The 13,754-nt window shown below is 32.3% G+C and overlaps 1 protein-coding gene across 1 annotated transcript; it reads right to left on the bottom strand.

Annotated features, from left to right (window-relative positions):
- Positions 1–9,369: 9,369 nt before the first annotated feature.
- Positions 9,370–11,953, bottom strand: LOC100804757 (heavy metal-associated isoprenylated plant protein 33). Its single transcript, XM_003529563.5, has 3 exons — positions 11,512–11,953; positions 11,251–11,326; positions 9,370–11,053 (listed from the first exon to the last, which is right to left on the bottom strand). Exons 1-3 carry the CDS (start codon positions 11,539–11,541, stop codon positions 9,687–9,689), a joined length of 1,473 nt encoding a protein of 490 aa, XP_003529611.1. The 5' UTR covers positions 11,542–11,953; the 3' UTR covers positions 9,370–9,686.
- Between the last annotated feature and the right edge of the window lie 1,801 nt (positions 11,954–13,754).

Genomic DNA, 13,754 nt, shown 5'->3' with positions numbered 1-13,754 from the left:
CGCCGAAAACACCGAACATCGTGCCACGTGTACACAAACAAAACGACGAACATGCTCTCTTTTCATGGGCCTCCCGTACAGGAACTCTTTCTTTCTGGGCGAACTAATGATTAAGCATATGTATACTTACTGTATGCCTAACATTGAAATTTTCGTTGACTTGTACTGCTGTTGTATCATGATATTGTTAGTAATTTAATATGGAATTTTACTAATTAATAAAGAAACAATAAAATATATATAAGAATTCCTTTTAAAAACATTTATAAAGATTAAAAGGTTATTTAAAATTCCAGTATATTACACTAACGTTTACATATAAGTTCTTGCTGAGAAACCAACTAATATTAAACTCAATTTCTTAAAGCAATATTTTGAATTCAAATTTTGTAAGCGAAAAAAATGTAATTAGGATGAGAGATTTCCTAAATTAGATTTTCAATAAAATTAATAAATGTTTCATATTATTATAATAGATAAAAAAAATTACACTGACATCTTTGAAGTTTTTTGTTTTCTTAAAATGCATATGAAGTTTCTTCTTTTTCAATCCTAACACTAACCTCTTTAATTATTTGGAAAACATTATACTGACACTTATTATATACAACACTTTCCTTCTTAATTATTTAAAAAATATTAGATCTTCTATTCCTACAAACAAAGTTGTTGTAATCAATAAAAAAACAAGAAAATTATGTGCAATCTAAAAAAAGCTAGGTGCATGGTATAAATGTAATTTATTCTTAAGACTTTGATCTATAAGTATCATGTTACTAAAATTAATTTAAAACAAGAAGTTATTTTTTTAAAATACCTATACAGAATACGAGTTATAAAAGAAAATAAATTTTGCTACACATCTGCGCACGTCCGCATACATAAGACACAAAAGAGTTGTGATTTTGAAATTAGAAAATAGTAAGTTTATTGACTATACATTAACAATTTAAAAAGTCTTGAAAACAATTATTTATGATTTAAAAAGTCTTGAAAACAATTATTTATGATTGATAGTATAATTTTTATACTAATAATATACACTCATTAAGCTTCTTCTTTTTTTTTTTTTACAGAACTTATTAAGCTCTTTTAAAATAATGTTATTTTTTTCTCCGTGTCACAGGAAAAAAAAGTTAAAAGTTCTGTGCGACAATTAACTTTTTTTTTTCTTACAAAAAAGAGAAGAAAAAAAAATGAAACAACTATTTTTCTTTTGTAATGGGAAGTACAGAAACAAAAAAAACAAAAATTACAGGCGAGGGAAAACAATAATCATGCCTATGTTGTTTGCTAGCAGACTACTATGAACACCAAGACGAATGAAGAAAACACATCCTTAGTATGAACTTTGCACTATGATTGCCTTCGCGAAGAGTGTGATGAAGGGTTACTTGCCAACATGCATGAACTCAATCTGTCATGGATGCTTTGAAGAATAATGGCACACTCATGGAAAGGTTAGAAGGGATCAAGATATGATTGATCAAATTAATAGTCAGTTGAGAGTCTTTGTAACACTTTTAGTCCTCTAAATCCCTAGTTCCAAGTCCTTTTAAGCCATATATAAAATGGCCAAGAATTCCATTGAAAGATGTCGACTTGATATATACTTAATAAAATAATTAGTTTAATATATATATTAACAAATTTATTTTATACATAAAAATATTAAATAAAACAATTTTATCAAAAAATACTCTTAAAATAAGTTGATCTCTACTCATAATTTACAAATAATCCACCACTCAACAGTCAACACACCAAGAACTATTAGTATCTGGTTTGGAATATTATTACAAGTATCATTGATATAATTGGAGACATTTTTGCTTTGAAAAGCGAGTGTTCTTACTCAGTTTTGTTTTACTTTCTTGATTTTTGACCTTTTGTTATTCGGTCATTCTAGACTTTGGCATCCAATGTTCCAAAAAGAGTAACAGTAAAAAAAAACTTTCCATATTTAGTGGGTGAAGAAATGTATGTGGTTTAACAACCTGTTTTATTATTTTCTCCTATATAAAAAAGCTTTCTTCTGCATACTAGTTAACGTCATTTGTCTTCTAAAAAAAACTTCATTGGATGATGGTTATTCTCTAAAAAAAAGCCTTCTTTTGGATAGATGAAAAAGAAAGAAATAAATAATCATCTAATTAAGTGAGCTTACGTTGATAACCCCAATATGTCATTGATGTTATACTCAGTTGTGTTAATTAAGAGATCTTATTAAGTTTATCTAAATAGAATATTTAAATAAAAATAATATGTTTCTTCGTTATACTTCCTTTTTTTTAAGAGCGCTATACTTTCTTTTCGTTTATCTAGTTTATTTTATTAAGTTGGCCATTAAATATTCAAATATTCAGAAAAAATCATTAAATATTCAAATGCAATTACAAATGCATTCTTTTTGCCCCCATGTAAAATAAACGCAATTATAAAATTGTGCTTCTACCGCAAATACGAGATAAATTTTGGAATATGGTTAAAAGCCGCAATATCAGTCATTTTGAAGAGTCAGATAATTGTGAGAGAGGTATGGATCCGGAATAATACTTGGGTTGAATTGATTTCTATAGCAATTTTTAGCAATCTCTCAAAAAGGGAATTAGTCTAGTGATTGAAAAAGCACGAAAGAAGAAAAGAGGATGGCTAGATCACATCACGGGTTCAAATTTCCAACTAATAACAAATTAATATTAATTTGTCAATAAAAAATAACACATTTCAAAAACATAAATTCATTGTTTCTACCTCTAATTAAGAATTTGTAATTAATTTTTTCAGAATAATTATTAGATGAGAGGATTCAATTAAAAATAAATAAAAGTCTAGTGTCCCGTTTAAAAAAATAAAAATCCAGGAATCTAATTAAAAATTTGGTAAAAATATATAAACTCTAGAATAATTAGACCAAAATTAAAAATTATTTTCTTTTCAAAGTATTTTTTTATACCATTCTTGTAAAAACTACTGCTTGGCACATTCACGTTGTTTGATATATATTTTGCATGTGGATGATCTTATTTCTTATTAATTTTCTTACAAATTCTCCTATTTTACCTTATAAAACAAGTATTAAATGAAAGAATAATTTTAATGTTTTACAGCATTTTCTTACTTCTTTTGTAAAAAAAAAGTATTTAATATTTGAAAGATATTAAATATTTTAGTTTTTTTTTCTTTTGTACAAGAAACAATTGAGTACTAAGTGTATTTACTGTTGACTTCTTTGTTAGCCTGTCATTCATCTTTCATGCGCTGGAAGCTGATCTTGGGTCTGGGACCTGAAATTATCTAAAAATATCAAATACTATTATTTGGATGACTTGCCATGCCAGCCTTGCCACTAACAACTTTCTTTTTAGAAGACATGTTTTTCTTGACATAGGTGTGGAGCGAAGGAGGATACTTGGATCCATACCTTGCGAGATTGTCTTGCAGCTACACATACTTGGAAGTTGTTAAACTTTGATGGTGCAACATGTCTTTAGAGATGATATTTGGTCGTGCTGGAATACCTCAAATCAAGTTGAAGTGCTCTCCAATTGCTCCCAAGGAGTCATTTCTCAAGCTTAATACTGATGACAATTTCATTGGAAACCCTGGTCATTATAGGTTTGGTGGTTTGCTTAGGAATAACCTAAGTGGTTACTGGGTTCTCGATTACTTAGGTTCGTGTGGGTATACTATAAACATCATTCCACAATAAAGATTAAAAATTAATTAATGATTTTAAAGTTAGTTTTATAAAATTATTATTTTTTTGTGTAAAATAACTTACAACAGTAATTATAATGAAACAAAGAGCGTAAAAAATATTTAACGGAAGAATTAGTTAAAAATATTTTAAGAAGATTTAGAATTATTCTTTTCATTTATAAGAATTATAGTATTTCCCACTAAAATATTCAAATCATTCATCATGGGTTTGGTTGCTTAGAAGTTGGGAACAGAGACTCGGAATTTAGGGTATGTGTCCCCTTATCTTGATTGGAGTATGGGCCTAATTAAGTTTAACTGCCACGGTTTGGTGAGGTGTGCTCTCATCTGTACTTGGCAACTGGCACTAAATTCCATTCCATTTTATAGACACGCACAAACACATGTTCGGCAATTAATGGCTACAGCTGAAACACATGCAATAAATAAATAATGCAACCGATAAATTCTGAGTCTTCAGTTCAGGCTCTTACAGCAAAACAAATTAATGCGAGTAATTAATCTTTTTATCATTAAAAATTAGATAAAAAATATCAATAAGTTCTTTAAGCTTAAGTTTAATGCGCTTAATTTAGATGCATCTATAAAAGCCATTATGAGCAAGTGAGGATAAATATTTTGACGCTAAAATTCCATATGGCATTACCATGTAAAAAAAATTATTCAATATTGGATTTATGATGTAATCATCAATTATGAGATGGTGGATTACATTAATGACTTTTACCAGGCAAATGATAATAACTACTTTTAGTGCTCCGGTTAAGGAAAAATATAAAAAAATATGATAACTATCAAATAATTAATTGTACTTTCATAATAGAAAATAAAATAAAATTATCTTCAAAAATAATTATTTAACAATTATTTACGTGTAATTGTTAAGAATTGATGTTTTATTTAATTTTGGCTGCATACATAAAAATTAGAGGTGCTAAAAGATAAAATTGAAAAAAATAACGAAAAAAATGAAGAATCAACAACAAGGCCCAATCCAGTGTGTCGCTAAGCGAGACAGGAGGCACAGGTGCTAATCGAGGTATTAAGCATGAGAGTCAGAACTTGCGCTTAGCACGCAACACGCGCTAAACGCACGCAACAAAAACAGAACGCGCTAAGCGAGAGGAGCCTACTAAGCGTGCGATCCAACAGAATTGAACGCGCTAAGCGCGAGGAGTCCGCTAAGCGCACAATCTACACATGCTAAGCAAGGGAGGTCCAAAGCCCACTTTAGCATCTATAAATAAAGAGTCAGGCCAAGGGGAAATGACACCGAGTCTCACAACATTCTCAATACTACCTAGAGCTTGAGAACTCTTCTTTAGGGAATTCTCTTCTCTCTTTCATCATTTTTTCTTTTCTTTCTTTCACCCCTCTCATTGTAAAGCCCTCATGGTCATGAGTGACTAATCCCTTAGTTAGGGTTTGACAGGCCTAAAAGTCAAGCAATGCATGATGTACTCACTATTTATCAATGCAATACCAGATTTTTTCTACCCTATTATCTTTTCTGTTTATCTTTTTCATGCATTATCCATCTTTTCATTCCTTTAGGGGTTAGGTGCTCTGAAGAGGTAACTTCTAAATAAGATTTAAAGAAAATACGCATGCATTAGTTTTAGGTGTTAGATGCTCGAAAGAGAGTAACTTTTAATAGAACAAAAAGAAAAGATTTCATAAAAAAGTCATTGCAAGACATAGAATGATAATTTTATGTCCATGCATTTTTTTGCAAAACATCTAGAATTCAGACTTCATGCATTTTATTTGTTAATCTTTTCAAAGGCATTTGAGAGATAGATAAATAAAATAGGTTGTCATCGTGAGAAATCAGAGACAAGTAAATGAATAGATGTAGGTAAAATAAAATCACCTAAATTGATAAAAAAAAATCATAAAATCATACATCCTAGGCAGATAGGGCATGTTAGGTTCTAACACTTGCATTCCATTGAATTTCCTCTTGAATTATTTTGCTTTTAATTCTTTTGCTTTTTATAATTCATTATTATTTCTTTCAATTCTTTCTCCTACCCCTCTGTTTTATTATTTTTTCCTCTTATAAATTAAAAAATATCCAAGATAAGTATAACACAAAATCTCTATTGAATTCAACACTCAGACTTTCGAGACTTTATTACTTGGACATTTGATACACTTGTCAAACTCCTAACAAAATACCAGTATTTTTTTTAATATATCACGAATATGTTTTTTTTTATTAAAAAAAAAGTTTGATTGTTTATTCCTTAATCATTGTCTTGGAATTGATTCGAAATATATAAAAAATTGAATTGAAGAAAAAAATGGATTTTTCTGGAAAAAAATATCTTAAATTTAATTTTAGTTTTTCTTAATTGTTTTTTATGAATAAAAAATACATCTCCACCCATATTTTTCAGTCTCCAACATTCACTTGATTAGTTTACTTGCTGGTCAACAAGTAATTAAAAAGAGTTCAATAGCAGCAACCAACCCATGGAAGTGAAGATTCCTCGTCAATTTTAATGACTCGTGAGGTTGTACTCCTTTGCAAGAAAGAGATGGTCAGAGTGACAGTAGGCTTAGGAATAATAATATTCTTGCTATGGTTTATATATATGACAGGAGTATTATTTATAAGAACTTCGACGTTTAAGTACATATGGGAGTGAGTCAAGAGGTGAGAAAATTTGAGGGTGATTATTTTATAATTTTGTTCCCTACTCTTTTTATACTGTTCCATTCATTGGCTGGTGGTTTCATTTTCATTTGCAATGAATTGATACACTACTTTTTCACATTTCAGGATGCGTATGGGGAATCATTACTTGATATATTTTAGACTTCCGGTTTAATAATGTTTCGCAGGTGTATTATCTTGGTATTTTATTAGGTTAGTCAAATATTTGGGTCGACGCGAGTTTTAAGGATTTTAGGCATTTTCAGATATTGACCCATAATCTGAAGACCAACAGACAAAAGTAAGATCTTGCATTGAACCTTTTTTGGCTAGAAATTAAGCAGAAAAGTTATTTTCTCAAAGGGTACATCAAAGATGAACTACCCATTCAAGTTGAAAAATATGTTGAATTTTTATGTTAATAACTACCCATTCAAAGTTCTTCTCTCAAAGGGTTAATAAGTTGGAGTACATGAGAAAAATATTGGTAGCATTGATAAGAGAGATAGCATAAGCAGAGTTAGAATAAGCAATAACTCGATTTAACATGTGTTCGAGTTGCTATAAAACTCCTTATACATTTCTTAATTCATATGGATCAAAGCAAAGATAATAGTATTCCAAATTTCAAATAGCAAACAATAAGCCCTTGAAGAAAGTATATAAAACTTTGAATGCAAGATATATTGTTTTTGGTATATATTAATTAAAAAAGATAAAAACTTAGTCATGTAAAATTTAGTATAATACAAAAAGATCCTTTACGTTGCATGCAATCAATCATATATTGTAAAATAATTAGTGTTTGTAACAATAACTTTAAAATTTAGTTCTCAAATAATCTTTAATTGATTCAAAACAAAAAAAAATTATCTCTATATGTTTAATGTTTTTCCGTGATCATCTTGTTTCTGACACAATCAAACGTTAGATGTCACCATGTTATGCAAGACTAGTTTTTTCGATTAGACTCAACTTTTGTTGGTTATGTAAGCTTAATGTTTAAACAATGATATTTTCACACATTAATGATGTTGAAAAAATTGTTTCATTTCCAACGCACATACTGTTTTTTTTTACTGCTTCCAACACCTACATATGATTTGTTGAATTAATTTTTCCATCAAGGTATGATGTGTTTGAAAGCATATTTGGTCATATTCAATATCAATCTATTGTGCAAGAAATATTATATTGAAAATGCACTAGAAATAGTAATCATCGACCAAATCAAACACATTCTTAGTTGTGTTTTTTAAGTTTTAGTAGAGTTTATTTCTCAAGATACTATTACATAATTTAGAATAATGATTAGGTCATGGTTTAGATCAATGTTTATATAATACATAATATGGTTTTTTAGTTTACAAGAATATATGTTAATAAACTTAATTACGTATCATGTGAGGATTAATTAAATTCATGTGGTACTTTTTTTTTTTTTTTCATGTTAAAGAAAAGGAAACGAACACAAAAAATGTGATGTAAACTCAAAAGGTGAAGTTAGAAATTATGTGTGAATGGAATGTAAAAGGCAATATGTTGTTAGGTTTTTATGTAACTGTGCGCCGTCCACATAGATCCAGACCCTGCCCCAACATATAGCTCGTGTCGTGTCCTCATCTGCGTGCATTTTTCATGTGACTCCTCATCCCAACCCAAACGAGAAGAAGAATAGGATTAAACCAAACGTGGATGATCCTAACCTTGTAGACAAACAAATGGGGGGAAATATTTTGGATCCCGAGCATGAGCAGAGAGAGGTACCCCACATTAAATGCTCTCTCAGGCAGCAGCACTCGTCTGTAGCGCTAGTTGGCGTAAGCACACCAAACACCCAAATCCTATAATCTAATGGAACACGCTTTAACACTGAAATTGAAAGATAAGATAAGCCCAGATACACCTTACCTTGCCACATCCAATTCACACCTCACCCACCCACCCAACAACTCTAGTCTCAAGTGGAGCACTTCAATTAACTAAACTAACATCAATCAAATACTCAACATTGCTACATTGAGAAACACTATCTAATTATACTCTTTTGAATATATTTATTCTTAAAATTATAATTAAAGTTGAATGTAGAACCCACATGAAGGAGAATAGATGGATGGATGGGATGACCCCATCATCATCATCATGTGACCAACCACATGATGATGGAGTGGGACCCGCGGCTCACACCCTTTTCCTTTCCGCCTTGTGAGTGCAGTGCAGTGGTGAAAAGACTATACAGTTCCCAAAATTGGTGGCAAAGTGTCAACGCCGTTAGATATTCGGAAATATAAAGTAGTTAAGTTGTCTGTATCAAGAAAGCCTCCTACGGCTACGGCTACGTGTTGTTACGCTTCCGGATAATATCGCACGCAGGACACAACCAATACTCCTGTGTCGCTACCTTCTTCCGGGCTCTTTCTCTGACACTGCATTGTTTAGTCTCAACTTTCATCACTAGACTAGACTCAGCCACCCTAACACTCCATTAACTTACCATTACCACATTTTTACGTCACTCTCACTACATTACAATAGATTTGGTGAAGTTTGCTAAATAACACAACACTGCTCAACCCCACATTTTATATGCTCTGCACCTAATAATGCTAATCTCTCCCTCACTATTTACTATCGTAAATCACAATTTGTGGCCCCCCACCCACTCCAATTGATAATCACAATAGATTAGAAAATACTGTATTGGTGTGGGTCCAGCCCCGAATGGGTAATTGCCTAACTCACTCTCTGCACCGCACCACACAAACATCCATGATTTTCCTCCCATTCGCATTACAAAACAAAACAAATACCCTAGTAAAATCCTTGACGGTGAATGGTCATGATTTCCACACACACATGCCCCATTGCCAGAAGATAAGACATATTAAAATAAATAAAAAGTGCTTCCGAAGATAACTGAGCAAAAGAGAGATGGGAATTGCGTTAACATCCATCCAATTCTCTCTCTCTCTCTCTCTATATTTTTTTTACTGTTCTGAAACAATTTTTTTTATTTCTGTTTGCAACATATAAACACATATAGACATATTACCTTATCACAGTACTACTACTACCTCTACTACTCAAAATCTTATAGTAATAATAATAATGATAGTATTATAAAATCTATAAACTAGTCCCCTATGGTGAACTAAAACCCCTAATTTTAACTTAAGAGGAATAAAAGGGATGAAAGAAAAATGGAAAATGATACTACAAATTAAAAACTCATTTGCATTGGTATAATAATAATAATATTAGAAGATCTGAAATCAGAAGCTCGCACCGCCACCATCGATCACATAACATTGCAGCTTGAGGTGTTTTCATCGCTGAAAAAGTGGGTGTAAGGGTCTGGAGGAGGATAAGGGTAAGGAGGATACATATAATTGACGGCAGGAGGGGGCCGCGCGTACATCATTGGCTGGAATCTGTCGTTACCCATTGCGCGTTGTTGGTTCATCATCGCAGCAGCCATGTACTGTTGCTGTAACTGTTGTTGTTGTTGCTGCTGCTGCTGCTGCTGGAAAGGGTTACCGGGCATCGCATCCGGACCTGCGCCTTGGAAGAACCCACCGCCGTTGACGGGGCCGGCCGGAAGCCCTTGAACGGCGGGAATGTTGGGCATAGGCATGCTCATGGGCCCCACATTAGGCCCAGACATAACGTGGGGACCACCACCCATGTTTTGGAATCCACCGTTCATAGGTTGAACCCCAACTCCACCCATTGGATTGACTTTTTTACCCCCGTTGTTGTTGTTGTTGTTACCGTTACCATTCTTGTTTCCTCCACCACCATGTTTACCCTCCGGGGCACCACCTCCACTTTTACCACCATTGTTTTTGTTACCTCCACCTTGATTCTGATTGTTTCCACCACCACCACCACCACCTTTCTTTCCTCCTCCATTGCCGGGGATTCCATGCACTTGAACAGGAACAGGACCTCCTCCTTTTCTCCCGTTATTGCCTCCACCACCGCCATTGTTGGCAGCCTTGGGAGGAGCATCCATCATCATGGGCGGTGGTTTCATTTTACTCGGAGGAAGGTCGTCCATTTCATCATCATCAAACTCGTCGTCGAAGTCGTCATCATCGTCATCAAAATCGTCCAATTCGTCGTCGGTGTAGTCGTCATCTTCCTCTGGGATATCAAACTTAACGGCTTTGGCGTTGGGGTTGGGATTGTGAGGGGGAAGTTTCAGGTCCTTGAATTGAGGAAGGTTCAGATCTTGAAGCCCTTTCATCTGCTGAAGTTGTTGCAGCTGTTGCTGAAGCCGTTGCTGCTGTTGGAGCTGCAGCTGAAGTTGTTGTTGAGGAGTTGGTCCTTGTTGTTGACCACCACCACCACCACCCTTGGCTTGGCTATTTCCACCACCACCACCACCTTTGGGTTGGTTCTGATTCTGACCTTTGTTGTTGTGGTTTCCACCACCACCACCACTTTTGGGATGGTTGTTAATTTGCATGTTCTTAAGCTGGTCGGCAAGGTGGTTCTGGTTATTATGATTATGATTATTGTTGTTGTTGTTGGGTTTAGGTGCACCCCAGAGTTCTGCATGTTTCCCAGATTTTGCAAGCTTCTTGATCAGAACGTTGGGATCCACATTCCCTGAAACCGTCACCTTCCCTTGTTCAGCATCTATCTCTGTGGTAAACACCCCTGGTGAACGAACGAACAAACACACCGCATATTCAAGACTTGGTTGACAACATGATATGAGATTTTATTTTTTTTCTTCACATAATAATAAATGAAAAGCACCGATTTTCTTTCTTCTTTTTTGTAATAGAAAAAATAGAAAAGCAAATGTGAAATCACAAAAGGGCGAGTGACTAATGTGTTAGTAATTGATATACCATCAATTTTCTGCAAGATTTTCTTCACTTTGTGCTTGCACCCGTCACAGTGTATGTTCACTTTAAGAACACATTTCTGCATGCACAAGCAATCCCACAATCCGAAACAGAATAAACACAGGTTTCATATTCAACAAAAAAGAAACTGAAACGTGACAAGACTAGTTACTTTATCACAAATGTCCAAAACACAAGGGCAAATAAACAAACCACACCAATTAGGAACCAAAAACATGGAGGATGCGACGATGGATTGGTTACCTGTATCTTCAAGAATTCTTCTTTACTCATGTCTCACACCGCTAACGGAACAAAAAAAGGTTGTGACTTGAGGAATACTAGATCTGAGCAGCCAAGGGGAAATAGAGGTTCTTTGTTTGAGAAGGAAATAAATAAGAAATTGTTTTGTGGGTCTCCGAGAAGAGACAGAGAACCTAACGAGCGAGGCTCAGAGGAGTTGGAAAGAGAGAGAATGGTGAGTAGTCATTGGGAGAAAAGAGGGGCAAAGCAGAACAGAACAGAACGGAAAAGAGAAAAATGGTGAATGTTTCCTCCAAGCGTTTGATCTTTGTTTGGTGCCTTTATTTATTGGTATTTTGCTACGAAAATCTACCTACGAAGAAGACTCTGTAATTGTTAAGGAGAGTGCGCGAGTATATCTGATCTGAGATTTGTTTTTTTTTAAAGTCTCGTATAATAATTATCACCAAATTTGAATGAACTTTGTCAGATTTTTAAACCCAATTTAGGGATCATACAATTAATTTAATCACATATAATGGGGAGTGGCTACCTTTTTCTATAACTGTATTCTGGTACATTTGCACAACTTCTCTCCAAACTTAGCTCAATTTGCTCTGTATTTTCTTGCGAGTTAACGTTTGGTGGGATGTATTTTGATAAAATTAATTATGAAGTCATGTCATTTATATTTAAATGTTTTTTTTAATAAAATTAAGTTAAGAATAAAATTAATTATAGATCCAAAATCAATTATAAAAGTAATCACTAGTTGTTCAAGGTTAGTGATTCAAACTAAACTGTAACGTCCCCTGAATTTAATCCAACAATTCTGAACTCTTTAAACTTATACAGTATTTTTTTCTTTTTCTAGGGAGCTTTTTTTCTTCCTATTAGTTACTCCCGTATAAAAATATTTTTTGCATATTAGTGATTTTTTCAGCTAAACAACAACATTAGAATTTGTCTATTTTCAATCTCCATCCGGTCTAACATTTCTTTAAAAGTCTTATTAACTTGCATTTAAGTATATTATTTAAGAAATTAATACTTGAGTAATATTTTTTATTATTAAATACTAGATGGGTAATGTATTAAAAATTATCTTAAAATTTGTATATTGTAATAAAAACAATATGTTTATTTTCTATTTCTTAACTAATGTCTCTAGAATGCTAATTAACGTATATTTATCTTTGTTTTGTAAAATAGGCAAAAACATATGGGAGTGAATAAGTAATTAATGGTTTGTTTTTTAACATTTTTAAAAAAATATTGTCTTTTAATAATTCTTCATAATTTTTTGTTTAGAATAATTTTAAAAATTAATTTAAAATAAACACATACTATTTAAATAAATAATTTGGTTCATAGTTTATTCAATAAATTCTCCTATCGTATTTTTAAAATAAACTCATGTCATACATAAAATTATTAAAATAACTTTAAAAAGTTATAAGAACCAGATATTATTTCATGAATCTAAATAAATTAAGTATCAGAAAATGTATATTTATTGCTTCGGTTAGATAGTATATCTATTTATTGTAGATTGAATTCCATATTCAATTCGCCTAACAAAAGTTCTATTTTTGACAAACAACGGAAATGCATTATAAAGAATGAGGGGGATCTGTTCATCTTATCTTATCTGAAACAATATAACACTCAACTAGAAATAGTAGTAGTATTTCACCACTTTTTTTAAAGTTGTCCGGTGGATAAACCAAGTGTAAATTAATTGTATATTAATTATTTTAACCCACCCGAATAAAAAAATGTGTGTATAATTTTTAATATCATTATAAATACTCTAAACACATAGTATTGCCTTCATACAATAATATGTTGAAAATGATATGATATGTAACAGCATTACCGTATGCGTCAGGAGAGATGTCACATACAGTCAAGCTTACTGCTCAAATGAACTGTGACTTGAGTTCGACTGTCGTATTTTCTTATTAACAAATGATATGTAAATTTTATTATAAATTTATCTTTTTGTTGAGATTGATAGTTTTTTTTAACATTAAAAAGGAACATGTCTTTCCTTATTTTATTTTTTCTATAAAAAACATTGAACAAAGTTTATATTTTCAAGTGTCATGTTACACATGACCATGATATTTATTATGTTCCCCCCAAAATATGACATTTCTATGTCCGTGTTTTTTCTTAATATGTCAGTATTTAATTTCACTTTAAAAAGTCAACTAAAGTATACCTCTATTTTTACATTCATTCTATCGGTTATGAGTAAA

The sequence above is a fragment of the Glycine max genome, chromosome 7 (assembly GCF_000004515.6).
Source record: "Glycine max cultivar Williams 82 chromosome 7, Glycine_max_v4.0, whole genome shotgun sequence".
Classification (NCBI taxonomy): domain Eukaryota; kingdom Viridiplantae; phylum Streptophyta; class Magnoliopsida; order Fabales; family Fabaceae; genus Glycine; species Glycine max.
Note: the sequence above shows the minus strand (reverse complement) of the source record. Positions and strands in the feature narration are given on the sequence as shown.